General features: G+C 50.0%; 1 protein-coding gene across 1 annotated transcript; it reads left to right on the top strand.

Moving 5' to 3' along the window:
• The first annotated feature begins 294 nt into the window (after positions 1 to 294).
• On the top strand, positions 295 to 863 carry LOC101143010 (putative uncharacterized protein FLJ45177). Its single transcript, XM_019029092.3, has one exon. The coding sequence runs from the start codon at positions 372 to 374 to the stop codon at positions 861 to 863; it is 492 nt and encodes a 163-aa protein (XP_018884637.3). The 5' UTR covers positions 295 to 371.
• Positions 864 to 19008: the final 18145 nt, after the last annotated feature.

The following is a 19008-nucleotide window of genomic DNA, read 5'->3' as shown; positions in this document are numbered from 1 at the left end:
GTTTTGTCTGCCGGGAGGGGCTCTTCTTATGGGACAACAGCGAGGTGTGTGGCGTGGCTCTCAGGGATGTGTCTGGACTCTGTCACGTCTGAGTGTCCCCGGGGCCAGAGTGCTGGGGGCAGGAGCCTGTGGTTTATCAAGCACCTTCTGCCAGCTGAGGCTGTGACTTTTTGTCCCTCACTGGAGGAGGCTTCAAGGTCAGCCTCTTCTTCCTTTGGTCCCGAGCTTGCCGTGTCTCCTCCTCATTCCCCACGTCCACATGAAAAGGCAGTGTTCACAGGTGGGTTGGTCTGAGATTGAAATTGCAAGGCCAGGATTTTCTGTCTGGGCAGCCCCCTCGAGTCAGCCTCAGAGGAGCCCAGACCTCCTGGATGGCTTTCGGCGAGCCTCCCAGTGGGCACAGCACTCGCCACCGGACACTGCATGGACTCAGCTTCCACACTGCGATGGGTACGGCCTGGTCCTTGCACTACCGGGGGCAAGGAGGAACGCTATGCCTGGTGGGGGTGAGCACCCCATCTCATGACAAAGCAGTTCTCCAGGGTCTGCCCTACTTTTCTGTAAACCTGGGGGTCCAGCCCAGTGCATTGGCTGGAAGGAGAGGGGACGCCTCCTGTCCCAGCTCACGGTGCTCTGCCGACCCCACTGTCTGCCCCAAACTTGGTGCTCTGGGGGGCCCCAATGCCATAGATGCACTTCATGGGGAGCAACTGGGGCTGTTCCTGAGGACCAAGACGGGCAGAGACCCTAAAGACGTCTATGGATTGACCCCTGCTCTCTGTGGCCCCTGCCTGGCTGGCCTCCCCTCCTCACACTCTCCACAGTTCTCATGCAACACAGAGCCTCTACAAATGCTGTCCTGAAAATGTGCACTTTGGGGAAGAGCAGCTTCCTCCTCTTCGACCAAGTTCGGGTCCCTTCTACCCTTCAGTGGCTGTAGGCAGTCGGTGACGGCCCTGGATGGGGTGGGCTGGGGGCTGGGGGCAGGGAGGGGCGCTGTGGGCTTTGGTTGCTCAGGGCTCCTGGCAGACACACCAACCTGGTGTGTTTGGAAATGCACCTGGATGTGTGCTGACCTCTGTGTGGAGGACCACGGGCCTGTTCATCCCCCACTGGCTGCACCCCCGGGAGGCTGCAGCGTGCACTATTTGGCCCCTACACTGCAGTTATTCTTGTATCTGCCTTGTCACTGGCCTTGCTGCCCATGACTCCCTCAGGTCAGCCCACGTCTCTGTCAAACTTTCATCCTTTGCAATTCTGCGCAGCCTGTAAATGCTTAAAAAATATTGCGGAACAAGTGAGTCACATTACAGAAAGGATGCAACCTGGAAAAGCACAGACATTCCTTCCCCTTCTGCACCTGTTAGAGTAAGGGAGGGGCATGAGGGGGTGGGACCTGCACAAGGTGCAGCTGATGGAAATGCAGTCTTCAGGAAAAGCCCTGGCTCTGAAATGGCAAAGGCTGTGTGCCTGGGAAAAAGACAAACGTGTCTTATCCAGAGACGGCCCCCCCGCCCCAAAGGCTGTCACGCTGCCGTTCAGTTATCTATTCTGCAGCAATAGAACTGGCTTGACCTAAAAATTCAGTGACGGAAAAATGTCATCTAATGCTGCTTAGTGCAGTCGGGCGGTCAGCAGATGAGGGCAGAAGGCCACTAGTCTTTGACAGAACACGCGGACAGCGAAATAACAAAACAGGCAGCGGATGAGGGCAGAAGGCCACTGGTCTTTGACAGAACACGCGGACGGCGAAATAACAAAACAGGGCTCGGGCTGCACTGTCAGCAGCGGAGACAAACAATTCTTCCAAAATAAACAAGCGAGGTCCCAGCAGAGGCCTGTGAAGTCTCCCGTTCTGCCCAAACCACACACATGTGGCCCACAGAGGAGGCTGCAGAGGCCCACGGGGCACTCAAGTGGCCGAGTGTGAGACCCAGGCCACCGGCCGTCCTCCCTGTCAGAACAAAAGGTTCATGGAAAGGGCCAGGAGGACACAGCGAGGGGAACCGAATGTCACTGGCATTTCCTGGATCTTTTGTGCCACAGTCTAAGCATTTAGAGGAAGCACCGCGAGTTTGCTGCCCTGGAAGCTGATGTGCTCCCCAAACACAAGATGCAGGACTGGAGGCCTTGCCCCGCAGCTCGAGAGGCCATTTTGGGACATATCAAGGAAGGAAGGCTTAAGCGACACAGGACCTGGCTGACTTACGCACCCGCTGTCTAAAGATGGGGTCCTGGCCGGTGAACTGGAGTGGCTCACGGCAGACCTGCAGTGACAGTCATGGGTCTGTACCTGTGTGGAGTCCTCCATGGCTGGGCTTGCAGAGACTGAGCTGGACTGCATTGTGCATTGGCTGGAAGGAGAGGAGCCACTGAGAGACCCAGCTTACGGCACTCTGCCCACCCCACTGCCCACCCCAACCCTGGCGCTCCAGGGGGGCCCAATGCCACAGACACACTCCAGGGGGACAATTGGGGCTGTTCCCAAGGACCAGGAGGGACAAATCCCCTAAAGATGTCCATGGTTTGACCCCTGCTGTCTGTGGGCCCTGCCTGGCTGGCCTCCCCTTCTCACACTCTCCACAGTCCTCATGCAACACAGCACATCTAAAAATGCTGTCCTGAAAACGCGCACTCTGGGGAAGAGCAGCTTCCTCCTCTCTGAGTGGAGCGGGCTGGCCCCATGAGGCGTGATTTTCATTGTGAAATGTGCTTCACGTAACACTGGGGCCCTTGTCACCATTTTTAATTGTACAGTTTGGAGGCAATAAGTGTGTTCATCATCACCACCTTCCACCCACAGAGCTTCTTCATGTTCCCAAATGGAAACTCTGTCCTCGGTAAACATTCCCTCCCCTCCCGCAGCCCCTGGCACCTGCCTTCTCCTTCCTGTCTCCATGAACCTGACAACTCTTCAGACCCCACCTAAGTGGAGTTGGGCAGGATTTGTCCTCTGTGGCTGGCTCGTGTCACTCAGTGGCCCTGAAGGCTCATCCGCACCACCACCTGTCCCAGAATCTCCCTCCCTCTAACACTGATTAATATCCTGCTGCACAAAAAAACAAAGATGATAGTTTGATACCCGAAATCCACTTGAAAATTGGTAAGAAAATGGGTCTGGCCATGTTTTATTTTTCCACACAGTCTCTCCCGACCCCGTGTTGCGTCCTAGTGCAGAGTGAGCACAAAACCACAGGCTTGTGGAAATGAAACTTTGTATTTCCAGTGTCAGAGGGGAAGTGTCTTCTGGGGAGGTCCTGAGCCTCCTGCTGCCTCGAAGGTCTTCCAGTGTCAAACCCCCAGCAGGTGCTCACCCAGACAAGCGCATCACCACCTCCGAAAGGGGCAGCGTCAGGAGGGGCCCCGGGTCCTGTAGTTCAATCAATCCTGACGCTGCCCAGCTGGAATGAGTTCCAGACCCACAGGTTGAGGGCTCAGTCCCACGAGAAGGCCCCCACTTCAGGTGCCAACCACAAGCCCGTGTGTTTCTGACCGGCTGGCTCTATGTACATCAGGGTTCCCAGACCCTCTCCTTGGGTTTGGTTAATTCGCTAGCTCGGCTCACAGAACTCGGAGAAATGCTCGACTTACGTTTACCCCTTTATTGCAAAGGGCACAGATGAACGGGTCAATGAAGAGATGTGTAGGTGAGGGCTGGGGGAGGGGTGAAGCTTCCCTGCCCGCCGCAGGCGCCACCCTCCATGAGGCCAGCTACCCTGAGGCTCCTCCATCCCAGTCTTCTTGGGTGTTTATGGAGGCTTCGTTACAGAGCCGTGATTGATTACATCATTGGCCATGGGTGACCGACTCAACTTCGGCCCCAGTCCTCCTCCTGGAGATCGGCGTGGGCCTGGACGTTCCCAGTGGTCACACGGGGAGAATGACATGCACGTGCACAGGCGACACACGGTGGGTGCCACTTGTACTTCAAATGCATCTACTTGTTTTATTCTCACCACAGCCTCGAGAGGGAGGGCATTATTATTACTATGTCCATTTTACAGCTGAGGCACAGAGAGGTTAAGTCAGTTGCCCAACGTCACACAGCCAATGAGAAATTCTTTAAATTACAGGCCCAGGGGGTGGTGACCAGGTGAGCAGAGCAGAGAATCCAGGACGGTGGCCAGAGGCAGGAGCAGAGCTGGGGAGAAGGCTTCAAGCTCAAGCTTCCAGCACCTCTGTATGTGAGCACATGTTATGTACGTGTGTGCATGTGTGTAATTGTGAGCACACACATGTGTTTGCATATCCATGTGTGTGTGTGTGCACACTACCCCTTTAAATTCCAGGATCTGAACCGTGGTGGCTTGGGGGATGGGGATCAGCAGTGGAGGAGGAATCCAGCCTATGTGTTGTACATTTTGAAGGAAACCAAGCTCGCAAGTTTCAAGTGAAACACGTAAGTCCTTTTCTCCTCAAATCTGCACGCTCGGTGTCAGCTGGGCTTTGGAAAAACTTCAGAGAAGAATTTAAGCTGAAACTTCCACAGTTCCCAAGGTTCCCAATCACTCATGTTTGTGTGGGAGGCTATTCATTCTCGGAAGAAGTGATTGAAGAGGCTCATGGAGGGCCAGGTTGAGGAACCCATCACCAGGCTCCCACAAACACGGGCAGGAAACGTGGGCTCCCGAGGGCTCTGCACGGGGGTCAGAGGGCGCGGGGGAGGAGGGGCCTGGGATAATAAAGGCCTTTTCCTGAAGCAGCTGCAGGCAAGTGTTTGCATGAATTAGACAGTGATGGGGACAGTGGTGATGAGAATTACAGCAGCACGCCCTTCAGAATCCAACCGCTTCCCTTATTTTGGACAAACAAGAATGCTGCCAAAGGCTATTTTCCCTGCCTTTCTCTACAGTGCTTACTCAGGCAGTCTGAGCTGGCCTGATCTTCTCTCCCAGAAACACACACACATGTGCACAGACAAGCACACATGCACATGCATGTTTATATGCACACAGAAGTATGCACAATGCATACATATAAACACAGGAAGACATTTGTGCACACAAGCACACAATGCCCACATGCATGTGCACACACATGCGAATATGCAAACACACATGTGCTCACAAGTACACACATATGCATGCACACACAGGTACATAACATGTGCACACACAGAGGTGCTGGAAGCATGAGCTTGAAGCCTGCTCCCCAGCTCTGCTCCTGCCTGTGGCCACCGTCCTGGATTCTCTGCTCTGCTCACCAGGTCACCTCCCCCTGGACCTGTTCCCCAGTTTCTATCTGGGCTTCTCTTCGTAACACAGACTCTAGAATCATTCTGCACCCTGAGAGCAAGTTGCACCTGACGCCATGTCAGTGGCCATTTCCCAGGTTCCTGTTTGTCTGAGACATGTCTGTTTGGGCACACTATGACCTCATGATTGTATTCACAAGAGCCTGATGGTATCTGCAGGCCACATTATCCGTGTCTGAAAGGCAGGGCTAGAATCCTAGAGACGTCTTCTCTGTAACGTTGTGGTAGGCATGGCTCTAGAATCCAGGCGCATGGATTGTCCTCTCCCGAGAGTGGAAAGGGGTCCCATGGCAACAGGTTGTACGTCATGGCAGTCCATGAAGTACCTGGCTTTACGCTCATTCTAAAAGGGGATGGCCCCATGTAAAGGAGAGATCAGCTCGCAACCTCAGTGCTCCCTGAAATGTTAGTCACTGATTCCAGAAAGGGATGGGCGGGGACCCGAGGGTGGAGAAGTATTGACTTTGTCACAGCCGCTCTTTCTTGGTTGTCACCAAACACTGCAAACGCCTGGCACGACTCTCCCACGGACCTGGCAAGAGTCACTGATGTATTTTACTCCAGATTTTCCACGTCAGGCAGGGCTAGGGCAATCTCTGACTGTCTTTTTATTCTCGCATCTGATGTGCTCCCAGAGACACTCAGCCCTCAGCATCCTGCACCTGCCAGCTCTAGAGATAACGTGCGTTTCCACCTGAGGACACCCCGGAGGATGCAGCGGCCACAGAGGGGAGGCGGAAGTTTGCCGCATCCCAGGGCAGTGTCACTTCATGGAGCTCCAGTTCAGACCAAAGGTTCAGGCATGACTAGGAGGAGCCTCCCCGTCTGCCGCACACAAGCCATCCAGGCGCGGCCTTTTATCTTCATATGGGACTCAGCTTCTCAGCTTTGCAGAGCCCCCATAACATTGCTAAGAGAGTCAGTGTCAGGATTTCGGTTTCGAGGCCAGGATTTTGGTGCAGTTGAGCCTTCATAACCTCACCAGGTTTTTTTGTTGTTGTTCACATTTCACAACTTTAATATTTTAATTATTCCTTACAAATTGAAAACAGTGCATTCAGTTACAAATGTGTTCTAAGGTTAGGCTGAGCACTCTCCACAGGCCTGGTCAGTGTGGACACGGCTGTTCCCGGCTGGCGGAGAGTGCTGTCACCCACTGCTGGTGGAAACCCCACCCACCAGCCACCAACCAGTCACTCCACACCCAGGACTTTCAGACAGGATGAATGGTGAGTACAAGGCCATGGGATAAATGCATCCCATGGGGTCTGCTATTGAGGAGGCTGCTGAGATGTGGCCCTGAGGAGTGAGTGCCCAGAGTGAGGAAAAGCCTCTGGCCTCCTCAGGTGTTGTAAACACACCATCTCCATCACCACACAACACATCATCTCCAATAACACACTCGTGGCTCTGAGCTCAGCTCCTCTGCATCCTCTGCTCGCTGTCTGTCTCCTTCCCTCAGGCAAAGGACAGAGGCTGGTCTGTCTGTCCTGCGGAGTTGCATGCCTTCTTAGGGGTCTCCTGTGAGCCACTGTGCACAGTACACGGCCCCCACGGTGGCCCCGCAGAGCCTCAGGCACCTCCCTTCCTCTCTGGGAGAGACTGCAGGTTTCCAGAGCCTAGGGGGCCTGGGAGCCAGGGGCTGGTGTGAGCTGCTGCGTGTTGAAGGCTGTTGGAGGAGTGGCAGCCGCAGAGGCCCGCGCTCCGTGCAGCCGGCACCGTCCCCAGGCTCCCAAGGGCAGAGCCACTGCCGCTGGTGCCACCCAGAACCCAGGCTGGCTCACGGGGCAGCGAGCTGTGACAGCGCGGGTGACATGGGCGGGGGCATCTCCCTAGTTACCTCTGAGGCTCATCAGGGGATGGCCTGGGGTGCGCCTCGCTGGCTGGTGGCCTGAGGACTAAACAAGAATGAGAAAGTGCCCAGCCAGCGCTTGGGAGGCCCTCCTGGTGCCTCGGTTTACCCCTTCACGCATCCTCACCAGCCACCTGAGATGGGCTCGGTAAAGGAGGGGCTCCGCCAGGTGTGGCTCCTCCTGGTGATCAGGATCTCAGCCCCGTGAGGCCCTGCACCAGGCAGCGGGCAGAGAGCGCGGTGAGGAGTGGGCCCTTTTCTCCCAACCGGTTGGCTTCCGGGGTCCTGACAGTGGGTGCAGGAGTCGTGCAGAGTCGCGCAGTGGTTCTCCAGCTCCAGAGAGCGCAACGGCAAACGCAGCCTCCCGCAGCTGCCTCCCCAGGTCCCGGCTGGGAGGTGTGAGGGGTCCCGGAAGCGGAGTGGCCAGTGGGGCCTCTGGAGCCTTGAATCTCAGGTTGAGAAGCAGCGCCATGAAGCACGTTGAAGAGCTCGAGGGTCCCGACTGCGCGGCCCATCACCACCTGCAGGCCCTGAACGTGCTCCAGTGATCGTGACTGCACGAAATGTCCAGGTTTGCCGTATGTTAGCTCTGTGGCCTGAACGATGCGTCCTAGAGATGAAGACGTCTCTCCTCTTCCTTCATGCCCCCGCCCTCCACGGCGTCTGCTTTTCATCTCTGAAGTTGTAAAATGTCTCTTCTCTCCCTTCATGACACTGCCCTCCACGGCATCTGCTTTTCAACTCTAAAGTTGTATTTTTCCTGCACAAACAGGCCACCATCGTCTGGAGCTTTTCAGGTAAACGAAATAAAAAATAATGCTGGGTAATAACATTTTTGGTGAAAATTCTGAAATATGACTGGGTTACTTCTGCAGCTCACACACCAGCCCTGAGGATGAGTCCAAAAGGTGGTTTCAGGAGTGTCTGAAGCCCTGGAGTGGGTTGGTGTGAGCAAGCGCCTGCGAGGCTGCTGGGGCCGGAGAACGCCCATTAAAGAAACACTGGAAATCTGTGGATCAACAATTGCAGGAATAAGGCTTTTTTCCAAAACTTCAACCTTGTTTCTAGGCAGCCGGTGACCCTCCCAGCCTCCAGGCACGCCATGAAAAGTGAAATGTTTCTGGCTCTGAAGGACTTCCAAAGCAAGACAAGGGCCCCTTCACCCCAAGATGCTCCAAACTTGGATGGGATTAGTCCCCGGCTGATACTAGAAAATGCATTTTTACATCAGGAGGAGAGTGTGTGGGAGGAGGTGAGGGAAGGAGGGTTGGGCGGTGGAGCAGTGCTGGTAAATGTTTAACAACTGGCTCTCCAGAAAAAAAAAGTACCTATGAGAATCTTTGCATATCTGTTATAAATCTTTCTGATAGAAAGGAGGCAAGTTGCACAAGTTCCAAATAAAAAGCCACATAGGACACTCACTGCACACTGAGCAGCCAGCCCATGCCCACAGGACATTCTGGTGGTTTTTGCCCAGCTTTCACATCTGCAGACAGTCTCTGGGTACAATCCACCCATGGTGTGGTAATGGGGCTACTTTCAACCTGCTCACTTTTCTCCATACATTCATTGTTAAGCTGATACGATCTCCTAAATGGTTTCTCATGTCAGCTCATACAAATTTTATTGATTAAATGAAAGCTGTCAGTTTCAGCACTACCAACTGTGATTGGCCCACTTTAGCTTTTTGTGTAGTTGCAGGGGTGGGAACGGTCCTTAATTCTGCATTTTCTCACCATGGCTGTGACTAACTAGTTTGAAACATTCCCCGGAAGTTACTAATTGGCTCTTAGGAGCTGGTGCAAGCAGGCTCCAGCACATCCTGGGGTGGGTGGCCAGGCTGGGACCAGCGCTGTTATAGAATGCCCTGGTCAATTTAGGGTTGCCCCGTTAGAAATTGATTTCGGAATTTTCTGGACTCGTTTGATCTTGGAGATGACATCACTGATGTCCAGGAGATTAGGAGCATGTTGGCTACAGTGCACATCTCAGGAAGTTGGATGGATTTAGGACATCAGAAAAAGACTGACCTTATGGTTCCCTTTCTAGTTTAACTCTTCACAATTTTTAACTGAAAGGGCCTTCTTACGATTTACAAAGAGAATGGACCTATCGGGGGCCCCTTTGACCCAGTATACATTGTTCAGCTCATTTAATAAATATTCATATTGGAACCAACCCCTCTGGCATTCGCTTTAATCTTTCTCTATTAAAAAGAATTCCACAGCACTCAGAGAAGAGAGGAATTTAAATATTTCTTTTTCCACACAACCCAAATTCATCTGACTAGCACGCTGTCTCACAAGTTTAGAATATGCCTGGAGCCCACGTGCAGTTATTTTAAGCCCCTGGCTTCTCTTTCTTTGTAAACACCCTGTCTGGGCCCACAATTACCCACCTTCACCATAACTGGGGAAGTCTCAGGTGGCCACAGTTTACCTTTTGACTTTTTGTTATTATAGAATCAGTCAGTTTTGAAATCTGATTCATTTGGAATACACAGACATTTGTCACCTTGCTTTCTGTTAACAGATGAACAAAGTTTCCAATGAATTAATGAAATGAGAAATAGAAATATCGATATAAGCATTGTTTATGTATATTACTTCTTATATATTATTTTATATGGTTTTATATATAAATATATGTGTGTGTGGGGGCATGTGTGTACATAAATGTATGTGTGCATGTATATATAAATGAATATATATGTGTCTATAAATGAACATGTGTGTATATATATGTATATGTGTGTATGTGGGTATGTGTATATGTATATAACTGTATGTGTGTATATATAAATGAGTACATATGTGTGTATATAAATATAAGTGTGTATGTATATGTGTGTGTATGTATATCTGTGTATACATGTAAATGAATATATGTGTGTATATATAAATGAATATATGTGTGTATGTGTGTATATAAATTAATACATGTGTGTGCATATGTATGTGTGTGTATGTTTAAGTGTATGTATATAAATGAATACATGTGTGTGCATATGTATGTATATATGTGTGTATATGTGTGTATATGTGTATATATAAATTAATATGTGTATGTATGTATGTATATGTGTGTATATGTGTATATATAAATGAATATATGTATGTATATGTGTGTATATGTGTGTATATGAACATATATGTGTGTACATATGTATGAACATGTGTGTATATGTATATGTGTATATATAAATGAATATATGTGTGTGCATATGTGTGTGTATATGTATATGTGTGTGTATGTATAAATGAATATATGTGTGTGTGCATATGTATGTGTATATGTGTGTGTGTGTATGTGTGTATGTGTGTGTGTATCTACACTTCAGCTCGATTGCCAAGCTGCTCTGCCATCCTGTAAACCTCATCACACAGGAGCAAGAAGAGGAAGCGTCCTCCCAGGGCACTGAGCCCCTTCACAGACCAGCTCCAGAGCAGTGACTGAACACAGGGCCAAGGAGAGGAGCAAGGAGCCAGGCCCCAGTCCTCAGGCCATGTGTCAATCAGGATTGAGTTTGGCTGCAAGTGGTCATTGCACACATACGCACACACACTCACACACACACCCCACTGTCTTAAACACAATCACAGGGCAGCAGCCTGGGACTGTGTATGAGCTTCAGGGTACAGGCTCCTGTGTCTCACTGCTGAGTCAACCTCAATGGCTTCCAGCTCTCAGTCTGAAATGACAGCCCAAGCTGGGGCCCACACTCCGGCACTGCAGCCAGAAGAAGGGAGGTAAGCCCTGGGAGCCACTCTTGAGGACACCCCTGCACAGTGGTACCCCTGTATCCTTGGGGCGTGCGTTCCAAGACCCGCTGTGGACTCCTGACACAGCCATACTCCCAGACCCACCTGCTGTCTATCAGGACACGCTTCCGTGCATGTCTTCCACCCACAAACTCAATGCCTTTTTTAACTTAACTAAGCACTCACCATGCACTGCTGCTGCAGCTTTTGCCTTTTGAGATGCAACAGCAAAGCCAACACAAATTTCTTTTCCTTCTTTATAGTTTCACTGATAGAAGAGTCCTTCCTACTATAGATCTCAGCAGCCTCAGCATACGATTCTTTCCTTTGCTTATTGAGAACTGACACCTTTTCACTTTATGGCTTCTTCTTCGCAGAACCAAATGGCCAGTCCCTTGCGGCCATTACTGAGTGAACCAGGAGTGACTTGAACAATGGGAGACTTGAACTGGGAGACTCTGACAGTTGATCTGATAACCAAGGTGACTACAAAGTGACTCACGGGCAGGGAACGTCCACAGTGTGGATCCGCTGGACAAAGGGAGGACTCATCTCTGGGGAAGGAGATGAGGGTCAGTGAGAGCCCTCATCACACTACTCAGAACAGTGTGCAATTTAAAACTTGTGGATTGCCGATTTCTGGAATTTTCCATTTAATATTTTGTGGCCTCAGTTAACAGGAACACTGGAAATTGAATCTGTGGTGGGGGGAACTACTGTAGTTGTTAACCACACCTTCACACACCTCTGACCACACTCAGTGTCTTAGTCAATTCAGGCTGCCACGATGAAGTACTGCAGATGGGTGGCTTCAACAAGGTGAATTTATTTCTCACAATTCTGGAGCCTGGAAGCCCAAGATCCAGATGTTGGCATGGTCTGGTGAGAACCTGGTGAGAATCAGGTGGTCCGTTTCTCCTGCCTGGGATTGCACATGGCGGCCTTCCTGCTGTGTCCTCACATGGCCTTTCCTCAGGAAGGCGGAGAGAGAGAGACAAGCTCCGGACTCTTCCTCTTTGATAAGGACCCTAATCACATGGTGGGGACCCACCTGCACGACCTCATCTAAACCTAGTTCCCTCCCAAAGGCCCGCCTCCAAACACCATCCCACTGCGAGTAGGGCTTGAGCTTTGGAATTTAGGAAGACCCAGTTCAGTCCACAGCCCTTAGCTGCAGGGAAAGTGGATAAGTGTGTCAGGCCATTCTCACACTTCAATAGAGAAATACCTGAGCCTAGGTAATTTATAAAGAGAAGAGGTTTAATGGGCTCACCATTCTGCAGGCTGTACAGGAAGCATGGCGGCTTCTGCTTTTGGGGAGACCTCAGGGAACTTTCAATCATGGCAGAAGGTGAAGTGGGAGCTGGCACCTCACATGGCAGGAGCAGGAGGAAGAGAGGAGCAGGGAGGTGTTACACACTTTTAAACAACCAAATCTCACGGGAACTCACTTGCTATCACCACTCAGTACCAAGCGGGAAATCCACCTCCACGATCTAATTACCTCCCACCAGGCCTCACCTCCAGCACTGGGGATTACAATTTGACATGAGATTTGGGCAGGGATGCAGATCCAAACCATGTCAGCAAGCTGTCTTCTTTTCCAGGATGCCATGTGTTCAGCTACGCTATGGAACCTGAGTATTAAGGAAGAAGGAAGAACGAGGCTCCACAGGTGGCCCCTGGGAGCTGTAATCCTGTGAGTCTACAATTCCACCTTCATTCCCCTCTGGGTACAGTCCCAACTCTCCCTTTGTGGATGAATGGAGCAGCATGGTTTTTTGTTTATTTTAATTAATTAATTAATTTTAATTAAACATTTTCCAATTTCTATGCTCCAGCCATAAGTGGAGTTGCCAAATGCCTTTCCGTACATATTTTCAGTTACTAGGAGTTTTTTGTTTATTTTTATTTTTTTTTTGTTTAAATGTGTGACTTCTAAGGGAGAAACTACTAAGCTGGATTAGGAAGACAATATTAGAGATCCTGGTATAACTATACTGATGACATGAAATTACAGATAATTGAATTATTTGGAGATATTACTTTCTCTCTCTATTTTCCAGTATAAATTCTGTGTCTACATCTAGCAAACATCAGTATAAACTATATTTAAAAGTAATGGTGTGTCACATAATCTTTCCATATTTTAAAAACAACCATTACCAAGATGAAAACGTCACGAGAAAAAGCTTCAATCATAATTCGAAATTAAACAATTAACATAAAATAAACACTTTTCCCATTGTATGGAATATTTAAAATAATCTGTCTTTGTAATCACCTGTTTTTGAATAATCAGAAATAATATACCATGAAGATATTGCCAAGGGGAATTAAAATTAACTTAATTAGGTTACATTGAAAATACCACTGACTTGACTTAGCTCTTGGTATGCTATGTTCAAGTTACACCTTAACTTGGCAACATACATGGTTCTGTGTGATCGCACTCATCTTTAAGAACATCAAGACTGCAATATGTTCTTTTCAGTCTTGAGCAAAAGCACTCTTTTTAGTCATTCATTTGTGTACATGCTACATTTTCACATTTATCTTTATTAAGTAAAATTATAAACATTTCTTGTTTGGGTCTAGTGAAGTTTTAGAGGGATTGCTCTGTGTGCAGAGTTATTAATGGCAGGCAGCTCGAAGGGCTGTGAAGTTGGTGGGGGGTGCAGAAAGGGGGCACAGTGACAGGAGCCAGGTAGAGCTAGCGACAAAGATGGGCCTGGGAATATCTGGATTCGGGTGTGTTTGTGGAGTCAGTGGAGAAAAGACTGTGGCTGGTTGAAATTATCTGAATATATTTTTACTTGATGATGAGTGATAGAATAGTGCTTCTCTCAGTGATTGAGGGAAACATGTCTCCAAACTTCATTTCACTTGGTGTCCCCTCCATTTAAATAGTAACATGCAAATAACACCTCCTTACCCACCTTTCTCCTCCTTCTAGCTCAGATACCATCTCTACCTGGTATTTCAAGCTGGAAACTTCTCATTGCTCCTGTCTCTGACTCCTCCATCCAAAGTTCTTTGACAATTTATCCATCCATCCATCCATCCATCCATCCACCTATCCATCTGTCCAACCATCAATGTATCATCCATCCATCCATCCATTCATGCATCCACCTGTCCACCCATCAGTCCATCCATCCATCCATTCATCCATCTACCTGTCCATCTGTCCACCCATCAGTCCATCCATCCATCCATCCATCCATTCATCCATCCACGTGTCTATCTGTCCACCCATCAATCCATCCATCCATCCATTCATCCATCTACCTGTCCATCTATCCACCCATCAGTCCATCCATCCATCCATTCATCCATCTACCTGTCCATCTGTCCACCCATCAGTCCATCCATCCATTCATCCATCTACCTGTCCATCTGTCCACCCATCAGTCCATCCATCCATTCATCCATCTACCTGTCCATCTGTCCACCCATCAGTCCATCCATCCATTCATCCATCTACCTGTCCATCTGTCCACCCATCAGTCCATCCATCCATTCATCCATCTACCTGTCCATCTGTCCACCCATCAGTCCATCCATCCATTCATCCATCTACCTGTCCATCTGTCCACCCATCAGTCCATCCATCCATTCATCCATCCACGTGTCTATCTGTCCACCCATCAATCTATCCATCATCCATCAATGCAGTCATCCATCCATCCATTCATCCATCTACCTGTCTGTCTGTCCACCCATCAATCTATCCATCCATCCATCCATTCATCCATCCATCCATCCGTCTACCTGTCCATATGTCCACCCATCAATCTATCCATCCATCCCATCCATCTGCCTGTCCATCTGTCCACACATCAATATATTCATCCATTCCATCCATCCACCCATCCACGTGTCTATCTGTCCACTCATCAATCTGTCCATCATCCACCCATGCATTCATCCATCCATCCATTCATCCATCTACCTGTCCATCTGTCCATCCGTCAGTCCATCCATCCATCCATCTACCTGTCCATCTGTCCATCCATTCATCCATCCATCCACGCATCTATCTGTCCAGCCATCAATCTACTCATCATCCATCCATCCATCCATCTACCTGTCCATCTGTCCACTCATCAATCTATCCATCCATCCCATCCATCCATCCATCCATCCACCCATCCATCCATCTATGTGTCCATCTGTCCACCCATCAATATATTCATTCATCCATCCATCCATCCATCCATCCGTCCATCCACCCATCCATCTATCCATCCACCCACCCACTAGGCATTTTCCAGCACCCACCATGTATGTCAGGTGCTGGGGATGCAGTTTTGAGCAGACACAGATATCTACAATCATTGCTCAGTTTGCTGTCTAGTGCAGGAGGCAGACAATCAGATAATCACACTAACTATTATTTAATTATAAATGGTGAAAATTGTTTTGAAGGAAAGGAGCATGATTCTATGAAAGCAAGGGACAGGAATCTCATGTGGATCGCCTCTCTGGAGGAAAAGGTGAATGACTAGGAGGAGGTAGGGGATGAAGCAGTGAGGAGGAGCATCCGGAGCAAAGACCATGTTGGAGGAGGACTGTGTGAAGGCCCAGAGGCAAGCTCAGTGTTACTGGAGGTGAGAGCAGGCACAGAGAGCTTTGCCATTTGGCTGGGAAGGCAAACAGGCCCAGATCCATCAGGGCCTTGGCGGCCATATTAAGGAGTTTTAGTTTTTATCCTAAGAACCATGGGTCATGGGAAGCTATTGACACATTTTGCCAAGAGGTCAATGCTGTGATCAGCTACATGTTAAGTATAATGTGATTCTTTTGGTTTATTTTACAGAAAACCTGAGTCAACGTGGTTTAGGAAAAACAAGGTGGGTGGACTACTGGATCACGTAACTAAACAAACCTCAGGAGAGGGTCTGTCCCAGGCTGTAAACAATGTGGCCTGGTTTCTGTCTCTAATTCTGGGCTCTGCTTCTTGGAGTCCTGTCTATGGTCCTCCTGTCCGAGGTCACTGTCTGGGCTGTGTGCTTTGCTGTTCTTGGCCAGTGGGAAAGAGTCTGCTTTCTTGAGAGTTTGTTTGTTTGTTTTTGTTTTGTTAATCTCAGAGTTTAGTTTAAATAATCTTATGGGTTTCTCTTTGGATGTCTCCCCACCTTGAAAAAATGTCCATGGGCCCTGCACATCCCAAGTATGCAGGGCAATCGGGTGTTAGAGGAAGTAGGGCAGTGGCGTGGGGCGGGAGCAGCGTGTTTCTCCTAACTCGCTCGGGCTGCAGCACACCAGGTGTTCCACGGGGAGCAGAGTGATGTGGAGGGAGCAGTTGGGAAGGTGCAGGAACCTTCACGAAGACCGATGGGCATGGGAGCTTGGATGAGCATGGTGGCTGTGGAGATGGAGAGAGATGGTCGAATTCCAGAGACACTTGGGAGGCAACACGCAGACACGAGATGGGCTGGGTGCAAGGCTGCAGGAGTTGTCCAAAGTGCTGTCCCAGTCTGGCTTGCAGAGCTGCACGGTTGCAGGCACCAGGTACCCACACGGGACCTTGGAAGACCGTCTGTTGGGGGACGTAAAGGTTAGCACTTCCATCGTGGGTATGCTGACTTCGGGTTGTACATCAAGGTTAGATGAACAGACCCTGAGCTTACCAAAGAGGCTGGAGCAAGAGTTAGGAGTCTGGGAGTCACCTTCACTTAAAGCGTATCTGGAGTCACGGTGAGATTTCTCAGCAGCGTAGGATGAGGAGAGAAGAAAGCCTGGGATCAAGCCATTAGGAGTTCTGACATGTAACACCAGGCAGAGGAGCACAAGTTGGGGAGAAAGTAAAGAACGGGCGTCCAGAGATGCAAGGGGAAGACGGGAGGTGACACGCCATATCTGAAGTCAGAGTGGGAAGGTGAGGAGGAATGGCCAGCCTTTGTCCTACATATGCCATAGATCCCCACGACGTCTCACAAGTGCACCATATTCAGAGCCACTGTCCGGCCAGTATCATCACGACCTCCCCGCTCTGCCGGACCACAGCCTGTTCAGGTCTCGATGCCGTTGCCAACACCATCGCCCCTGTGGACAGGAGTATTTCCCTGACAGCTGCCTTCTGAGGGCTCTACCCAGTTCTGTTTCCCTATGGGGCGTCTCCGTCCCTTCCTGCAACACCGCCACAGCCCCGCCTCACCTGCCCTCCCCTGGCCGATGGCAATCACATCCTCTTAGCTGGGGAAGTGCCTGTGGGGGTTTCCGCCTGGCCATGGGTTAGCTGCTCCCAGGCTGGGCTGTGGTCTAGCGCCCCGAGCCGCCTTCTTCCTTTTCCCTGTGGCCCTCTGATTTCTTATCAGCCCCGTCCAGCCCTCCTGGTGGTTCTGATACGGTGTGGATTCTTCCCCTTCCATTCGGCTTACGCCTGCTTCCTCTGAGCTGCAACTTAAGTCGTGGGCGTTTGCCATGAACTCACTTTCTATTGTCTGAAGTCATGGGGGGCCTGTGGTGAGGTGGAGGGGGGAGTGTGCATTCTGTTTTCATGGTAGTGGTCGTGGGGGTGGGCACTCTTGGCCATCCTGGGATCCTCCTCTCAATTTCCCCTTGCGAGTCCCCTTCTGCATCCCACCGTGGGGACAGACTGGTGCGCTGTCTTCCCCGCAGCCCCTCTGCCTGGCGAAAACGCAGGAGCTGCTTGCTTGCTTGTGGTATGTGACTACCCCCGATTGTATTATGCTGGACGCGCCTCTGTGTGAATGTGCACATACGTGTGCTTTTCCTGGACGAGTGCCCGTTGTCATCCAATTCGGAGAGGGTTGGTCCCTTGCCTTGCATGTCAGCGCTGACCTCCAGGACAGCCCCTTTAACTTTCCCTCTGCCCTCTCCCCTTCATTTCTGCTCTTTTCCATCTTGCAACATACGTGTAGGCAACGCTGGGCTACTTGCAGGTCAAGAGACACACACACTCACACACACATTCATACCCCACATAAACTCACACACACCACGCACACACACCACACACCACACACATACACTCTCATACCACACACACACACCACACACACACTACACCCACATCACACGTGCACCACACACACATCACACACGCACCACACACACTCATACCACACACACATCACACACGCACTCATACGTACTCCATACACATGTACACGCACACACCACATACACTCTCACACACACCACACACTCATACCACACACACATATACCACACACACACTCATACCACACACGCACTCATACTCCATACACATGCACACACACACCACACACGCACTCATATATACTCCATACACATGCACACACACCACATACACTGACACATACACCACACACACTCTCATACCACACACACACCACACACTCATACCACACACACCACACACGCACTCATACATACTCCATACACATGCACATACACACCCACCACATACACACACACCACACACTCACACACACTCATACCACACACATACACCACACACACTCATGTCACTCACACCGCACACGCACTCATACTACATACACATGCACATACCCACCACACACCACACACACTCACACACACTCATACCACACACATACACCACGCACACACTCATATCACACACACCGCACACGCACTCATACTACTCCATACACATGCACACACACCACATACACTCACACACGTGCAGACATACACCACACACTGCACACACTCACACATGCACCACACACATTCACACATGTGCACACACCAAACACGCATACACACACACTCCACATACACAAGGGCACACAACACACACATTCACACACCACATACACTCACATACACACACTCATACCACACACACACCACACACACACACCACACACACATACACCACACACACTGATACCACACGCACACCACACCCATACACTCATACTCCATATACATGCACACACCACATACACTCATACACACACACCGCACACACACGCACTCATGCATACTCCATACACATGCACATACACACTCACACAACACATACACTCACACATACACCACACACTCATACCACACAAACTCACATACACCACACACACACTTATATCACACACACCACACGCGCATTCATACATACTCCATACACATGCACACACACCCACATCACATACACTCAC

The sequence above is a fragment of the Gorilla gorilla genome, chromosome 5, assembly GCF_029281585.2.
Source record: "Gorilla gorilla gorilla isolate KB3781 chromosome 5, NHGRI_mGorGor1-v2.1_pri, whole genome shotgun sequence".
NCBI classification, from domain to species: domain Eukaryota; kingdom Metazoa; phylum Chordata; class Mammalia; order Primates; family Hominidae; genus Gorilla; species Gorilla gorilla.
This window is presented reverse-complemented; position numbering and strand designations above follow the sequence as displayed.

Excerpts from the sequence above, each read along its gene's own strand:
- LOC101143010 (XM_019029092.3), top strand. The coding sequence starts at position 372 with ATGGCTTTCGGCGAGCCTCCCAGTGGGCACAGCACTCGCCACCGGACA.